The sequence below is a fragment of the Pan troglodytes genome, chromosome 5 (genome assembly GCF_028858775.2).
Source record: "Pan troglodytes isolate AG18354 chromosome 5, NHGRI_mPanTro3-v2.0_pri, whole genome shotgun sequence".
NCBI classification, from domain to species: domain Eukaryota; kingdom Metazoa; phylum Chordata; class Mammalia; order Primates; family Hominidae; genus Pan; species Pan troglodytes.
In genome coordinates, this window is record NC_072403.2 from 72,779,089 (window position 1) to 72,786,485 (window position 7,397).

Genomic DNA, 7,397 nt, shown 5'->3' on the forward strand with positions numbered 1-7,397 from the left:
AATAAAAAATTAACCAAATTTTGTCCCTGTGTTAATTCAATGCCAGCAAGGAGGCAAGTACTGAAGAAGAAAAGGGACAATTTTCATACGAAAAAAGAATTCCTCTAATCATGTCACCATCTCATATAATGAATCCAGGGAATCCCAGAAACAGAAAATTAGTTTCAGGGGACCCCTGAGGCACTTTAAAGCCTTTTAAAAAATTACAGTAATAATAAATTAGATATTGCTCTTCAGAGGCCAACAGAGCAGCAGAAGCATCAAGATCAGGTCCAAAGAGTTATGCCCACATTACAGGCTTCCTGAGCTGCTCAGCTCTCTTTAAAGCTTAGTTGAATCTCTAAATACCTTTACAAAGACATACAATTTAACACAGACTGAGTGGGTATTTTTGTTTAGTGGTAGCATAAAATTTGGTCCTTAATGGTAACAGCTGTCTTCATCCATTTCAAACTCAGGTAATATTAAGTACATCAAGACAAGACATAAAGAATACAACAAAGGAGAAAAAAGCCAAAACTGACAAACACCTCAAGGAGTCACTAAGTTTGCTTGCACCCTTTCACTTGATCTCCCTCTCAGTCTCTTTTTTGTGGAGAGAAGGGTATGACAGAACTTTTTTCTCAAAAGATGATAAACAATGGCATCAAATGGACAAAATGGTTATAAAGTAACTTTAAAAATCTGACCCCAAGGAATCCAGGACACATACAGATAATTCAGAGGTATACTTCTGATTTGGGGCAAATTCTAGACTAAAGAAATGATCGTCTCAGGTAAATGTTACAATAGATGAAACTAAGTCCAGTTTTTTGGCGGTTTTTTTTTTAAAGTGTCCTCACTACCACCTTCAGCTATCAATCATTTCTCATAGCTCAAGCGGAAGGTCATCTTCATCTTTCCCAGGATCCAGGTCAACCTCAGCTTCCCATTTGCCTCCTGAAATCTCCCACGTTAGTTTCTCAAAATCATCCTCCACAGAGAGTGGGGGCTTTCCTGTTGAGGCAGAGCTGAGTCGGCGAGTTTTCATGCTCATTTGGGATGAGGAAGGGCCAGACGCCTCCGGGGGTGAGGAATCTGAAGAGGACTGGGTTGGAGGCAGCACAAGACTGTCTCTAACCAAACACCGCATATTCTCACTCATAGGTGGGAATTGAGCAATGAGATCACATGGACACAGGAAGGGGAATATCACACTCTGGGGACTGTGGTGGGGTGGGGGGAGGGGGGAGGGATAGCACTGGGAGATATACCTACTGCTAGATGACGAGTTAGTGGGTGCAGCGCACCAGCATGGCACATGTATACAGATGTAACTAACCTGCACAATGTGCACGTGTACCCTAAAACTTACAGTATATTAAAAAAAAGAAAGAAAGAAAAAAGACAAAGAAAAAGAAAAAGAAAAAAAGACTGTCTCTAGGATTTTCTGCTTCAGGCACAGTGACTGATTTGTCCTCGGAGACAAGCAGGACAACAGCATCCACAGCTGCCTTTTTGGCTGGGGGTTCCTGTAGGACGCTGCTGGAGCTGAGTGGCTTCACAGCGGCAGTGACAGCAAGGTGCATCTCCACTGCCTTACGTTTTGGGGCCAATTTGGGGGATGACACAACTTTAACCACAGATTGCTTCACGTTCACTTTGGGTTTCGCTTCACCCCTTTTTTCCAAGGTCTGTGCTGCCCATTTCACATTCAATAATGAGTCTGCAATCCCTGAGGTTTCTACCTCCACCTTCTGGGATGACTTTGTGGGAAGCTGCTTGGTCAGGTGCCATGTGATTCCTGGCACAGCAGTGAGCACTGGTTTCTCTGCCACTCGGGTATTGCAAGAGGCTACATCTCCCCGAAGAGGTGTCCAGACTGATTTTTCCCTCTCCTGCTGTTTCCGCATGCGCATCTCTCTCATGGTCGCACATCTCTTGACTTGAATTTTACTGATGTCAACTCCTGTGGTCTCAACTGAAGCCTCTGTAGCTTCCATTCTAATACGGCTCTGAAAATCAACTTCATTTCCTTCCTGAAGTATCTTCTCTTCTTTCCTCCATGTTCTTTGGGTGACTCGCAGCAGCAACCTTGCCCCCGGAGTGGCCTCATGTTGAGACGGGGAGCTGGTGCTGCTCTCAGAGCTCTGCTGCACCCTCAGTGCCTTCTCCAGTTTAATTTCTTCCAGCGTCTTCATGTGCACCTCCTGCATGGACTTTCTTTTACCCGCAGGCTCCTCTGATTGTCCTTTGCTGGCAACAATGGGTGGCAAAACTACTGTTTTTTTAATTTCACTATCAGCCTTTAGCTTCATGCAAGTTGTATCCTTTTTGCTTTTTTGTCTCTCTGCTTCCAGCTGCCTATGTTCTTCTTCAGCCAGGACCTCAGAGAAGGTTTTGATACGGAGAGTGGAGGAGCTTCTTGCTCCTGAAGTAGAATCATCAGTTTTTGAAGGTCCTTCTGTCTTGAGTTTAGTTTGCGATTCCCCATGTTTCTGACTGGCTCTTTCAAGAAGCATTTCTTCTAATGTCTTCACATGGATCTCACCAACTTTATTAACTTTATCTGTTGCGTCCTCATTATTTGGATCAGCTGACATGCCTAATCGCTCCTTAAGAGACTTGGAAACTTGAGCTGTCTTTGGTGTTTCGTCAGTGTTAGTTTCCGGAGCTTCAACTTTCTTCCCTAGCCTCTGTGCCAGGCTACGCTTTAATGGAGGATCACTGTCAGCGCCTGCCGAAAATTTTCGTTTCCCCAGTCTCTCAGTAAGACCCAATCTAACCAAGGGTTCTTCTCCTTGTTTGGTGGAGAGAGTTACTGTCTTCACCACAGTCCTGACATTTTCTTTTTCAGGACCTGGAACAGGCTCAGGGTGGAGCAAAAGACTGGAAACTCCTGAAGAACCCTCACCTTGCTTCTTAGATTTTTCCTTCATTTTCTCTGACTTAATTTCCTCAAGAGTTTTTATTCCAAAATGCAAACATTCACCTTGCTTTATATTGACTGCAGGTTTCCGGACAGAAGTCACTCGTAATCCATTGTGAACTTCAGGAGTTGGTTGCAGGGTAGGTGTTTTGGTTTCATCAGGAAACTGATCATCATCATCTTCATCATCATCTGCAGCATTAATTACAACTGGTGGATGCTTGGGGCTAGGAACATTTTCGGAACTTTCTACTTTCATAACGCTCCGCAGCTGAGGGGAAGGATTGGACTGGACAGACAATTTGTTCTGCTGAACTGAAAGTTGGCTAGCCTTCACTTCCTCTTCTGGTGACTCAGGCACAGTTGTGCTCGGAGGTAGGAAAAGGCCATCAACATATCGTCCTCTATTGTGATGGAAAGCGCAGTTTAATTTTTGACATCCTGTTGGCTGATTTTCCCAATAACAAGGAATTTCACTGCGTTTTTTATCAATCTCCATGTGCCGAAACCTGCACACCCGTCGAAAACAGCGCCCTTCTCGCCATAATGTGCAAACAGTTTCATTTCCTAGTGCAGCTTCACAGTGACGGAATGGGCAGCTGTCACCTTTGGTACATGTAGAATAGAAAAAAAAATAGCAGTCTTCTCCTTGATTAGGCATGCTGGGTAGATTCTTAGATCAGAAGTGGCTTCTTGAAACAAGCCACTGCTTCCTCAAAGCAAGGACAAGGCTCCAAGTCCTCGTGAAATGGGTTTAATCTTCCAAATGACAACTTGATCACAGAAATTGTCTTTAAACTGTAATCATTAGCTGGTTGCTCTCAACAGGAACGTCTGTGTCTTCACTGAGTTCCAATCTATTACGCCTGTAGGTCGAACCAACACTCAATCCATGAATTAATAATAATGAGGCAGAAAAAATTTTCCTCCTCACATTGCCAAGAAAACCTCTCAGCCACAATTCAAACACAGCATGTGTTTTTAAAACATCTCCCAACTACTGGGAGATTAAGTCCATTCAAATAACCTTTGTCAGACTGGAGACAGCTAGGGTTAGTTATCTCCTCAAAAACAAAACAAAACAAAAAAACAAAAAACAAAAAAAAGAGTTCATTTAAAGATGAACTTGAGAGTCAAAGGATCATGAAAAAAAATCCGTCTTCCATAGCTGAACAATATAATCTGAAAAACAAAAAAAACATCAGTTTTTCAGTAAGATCCAATTTCTGGTCTTCAAGATTTCTTCACACTTAATACTAGTCAATTTTCCAGGAATTTTTTGGGCAGGGAATATCCCCAAATCCTAAAAAGCATCGCTATCTCTAGTTCCACAGCCTCCTTCTCAAGGTCCAGAACCAAGGCCTGGAAGATGTCAACACTATAGGCCTTCCCCACAGGAATCCGCACCGATTATGGGAGTTTAGGGGTGTTCTTCATTACGGTTTCACCAATCCTACAAGGAGTACGGAAGTGTCCCTGTTGCTCTTGACTCCCACGCTGAGGGCCAGGGGTGGGAGTGTAATGAGGGTGGGGAATGGGTGTAGGATACCGGAATAAGGTCGGTGGCTTTCTGTATGTGGAGTTTGAGACAAGCTCCAAAGTCGTGGGACCCGAACCGATGACACTATCCTCGACTCCCGCTTGCTGCTACGTCTTTCTTCTTGCTTGGCCGCTGCCGTCCGTCGTCCTCCCAGCAGCAGCAGCACTCGCAGAAAACCAAGACTGCCAGCGTCAAAGATGGCGCCCGGCTACAGGCTCCGCTCTAAGGCCCGGCCGGTAAAAGTGCCAGCACGACGCAGGGCGCGAGGGTTCTGGAAGACGTAGTTCCTCTATGACGCGATGCCTAAGATCTAATTTCTTATATCTTTGGTAGAGACGGGGTTTCACCGTGTTAGCCAGGATGGTCTCGATCTCCTGACCTCGTGATCTGCCCGCCTCCGCCTCCCAAAGTGCTGGGATTACAGGCATGAGTTACCACGCCCAGCCCCAAATCTAGACTTTCAATAAAATATTTACAATGTCTAACATCCTAACAAAAATTATTTAAAATGCAAAGGATCAGCAAAGTACAAGCCATAACAGGAGAAAAATAAGTCAATACAAACAGATTTTTATATTTTAGCCTCTTACACTTCCAGGCCTTCCAATGAAATAAGAAGAATCATATTTCTTGGCCACCATTTTAAATCATGTTAATCCATTTCTCAGAATACTGCATCTGCCAAAAAAAAAAAAAAAAAAAAAAAAAAAAGGCTTTCATACCCTCTACTAGTTTTAATCCCACAAAATCTCCGTAGTCTTACAGAGCACTGCCATGGGTTGAGTTGTCCAACAGCAGACCTGAAACAATGTTTAGCGTTTAGTATATTTCTAGGGTATCCCTTGGGACCAACAGCTGTGAAAAGAAGGGGAAAACAATTGAGCAGAGGGAGAAGTCAGGTTGTGATGCAGACCTGATTGCCTTAGCCAACTCCACAGGAAGCTGTAGGTGCCTGCTGGAGTTGCCTCACTTAGGGTGAACATGGCCCTCCATCAGTCACTGCATGCCAACCTTTGAGGGGATGGGGGTGGTGGCCTTAGCTAAGGCCACCTTTTTCAGGCCACCTGTTTAAGGCCACTTGTTAAGGGCCACCTTAAGGCCACCTGTTTAAGCTGCACCTCTGCAGCTAAAAGAATCCCTGAAGGGGCTGAGCCCTAGAGGCTATCTACTGGCAGAACTATAACTGGCAGAAGGACAACATGTCCTTCTGAGATGCACATCTCTGTTTCTACCACCATCTATCCCATGTGCCACTTGGATCCACTTCAAGGAGCCAAATGTGCCACTTGAATACATTCAAGGAGCAGTTCCTCCACTGTACCAAGAGGCATCTCTTCCCAGTGAAATCTACAATAGGGGAAGTTAATAGGAGGAACTCCACCCCTGCTTCTGCACCAGTCCCAGGGCTGCAACTGATACTCATCATCTCCTTCCTCCATTATCCATCTGGATTCCTCCTATATCAGGCTGCAGCTCTGCTAGTCTTAGTAGCTTACCTGATGGCATGAACTAGACACTCATTTCTGAGGGACCTGAGCTCCTGGTCACCATGCCCTTATCAGGCTACATGTGCTTTTGTCTTCTCAGCACTTTCTATTCCTTTTGGAATCTCTCATTGGCTGACTCGCAGCCCAAATTCTCCCTCTTGACTTGAGTCCCTTCAGCATGTAGTCCCCATCCATTTTTTGTGTGTGTGTGTGTGTGTGTTTTTTTTTTTTCCCCTGCATTGCATCCTTAGGCAGCTCCACTTACACTCGCTAGTTAATTCCTTTCTTTAGTCTTTCTGTCAGTTCTTCCCCATCTCCTTTTCTGTTCTATTATTAGGCATCACAGAGCTACAAAAGATCACCTGTGAGACCTAGACTCTCTTTAGAGGGTAGGAAAGGCAAAAGAGTAGGGGAGTTGGGGAAATAAGCTGGCAAACAGAAAATTTTTCTTGAAAAATTGGATGGCTGGGGGAGAAGGAAGCAAAACTTCCCAGCAGGCCAGGAAGTCAATAGGAAGGCATTCTAGCTCTCTTTCAATGATTATGTCTAGCTCAAAATATGGAGTGAATACTTGTTCAGATAACCAAGCAGCCACTTCCCTGTTTAACAGACTACTTTGAGGGAGGGAGTCCTACACTCACCTCCCCTAGCAAAGCGGCATCATTCCTCTTTCAACCAACCATCCATCTATCTGTATCACTGATTCAACAAATACTTATTGAGTGTCTACAATGTGCCAGTTCAGAGAATGTTCCATGATTATACAGAAGAAATTTTAAACTCCTGTTTGGACATCATCTTAATAAAGACACAAATATAATTCAACAATGTTTTTGAAAATAAGAGGAATAAGAAGTAAGGCCAAGTATCAGGACAGTACATTTAAATGTTTTCGGTTCTTCTATGGAAAACTGAAGACTTTCAGATTCAATGAAAAAAACCCATGATTTGCTAAAATAGAGTGGCATTTTAATTTAAAAAAAAATATATATATATATATATTTTGAGATGGAGACTCACTCTGTTGCCCAGGCTGGAGTGTGGTGATGTGATCTTGGCTCACCACAACCTCCGCTTCCTGGGTTAAAGAGATTCTCCTGCCTCCGCCTCCCAAGTAGCTGGGATTACAGGCATGTGCCACGTTGCCCTAATTGTTTTTTTGGTTTTTTTTGTTTTTTTTTGTTTTGTTTTTTTGCATTTTTAGTAGAGACGGGGTTTTGCCATGTTGGCCAGTTTGGTCTCGAACTCCTGACCTCAAGTGATCCACCTGCCTTGGCCTCTCAAAGTGCTGGGATTACAGGCCTGAGACACCACACCCAGCCAAATAGTGACATTTTAAAAGTTTAAAAATATAAAGATAAAAATCATGTAAACATATATATATGTAAATACACAAATCAAAAGTAGAAAATAATATTAATATCAGAAAAAAATAGAATTCACAACAAAACTATTACCAGGC

General features: G+C 43.5%; 1 protein-coding gene across 1 annotated transcript; it reads right to left on the reverse strand.

Annotated features, from left to right (window-relative positions):
- Positions 1 to 1,040: 1,040 nt before the first annotated feature.
- Positions 1,041 to 4,554, reverse strand: LOC112209525 (zinc finger CCCH domain-containing protein 11C-like). Its single transcript, XM_054685931.2, has 2 exons — positions 4,157 to 4,554; positions 1,041 to 3,774 (listed from the first exon to the last, which is right to left on the reverse strand). The coding sequence occupies exon 2, from the start codon at positions 3,567 to 3,569 to the stop codon at positions 1,344 to 1,346; it is 2,226 nt and encodes a 741-aa protein (XP_054541906.1). The 5' UTR covers positions 3,570 to 3,774; positions 4,157 to 4,554; the 3' UTR covers positions 1,041 to 1,343.
- Positions 4,555 to 7,397: the final 2,843 nt, after the last annotated feature.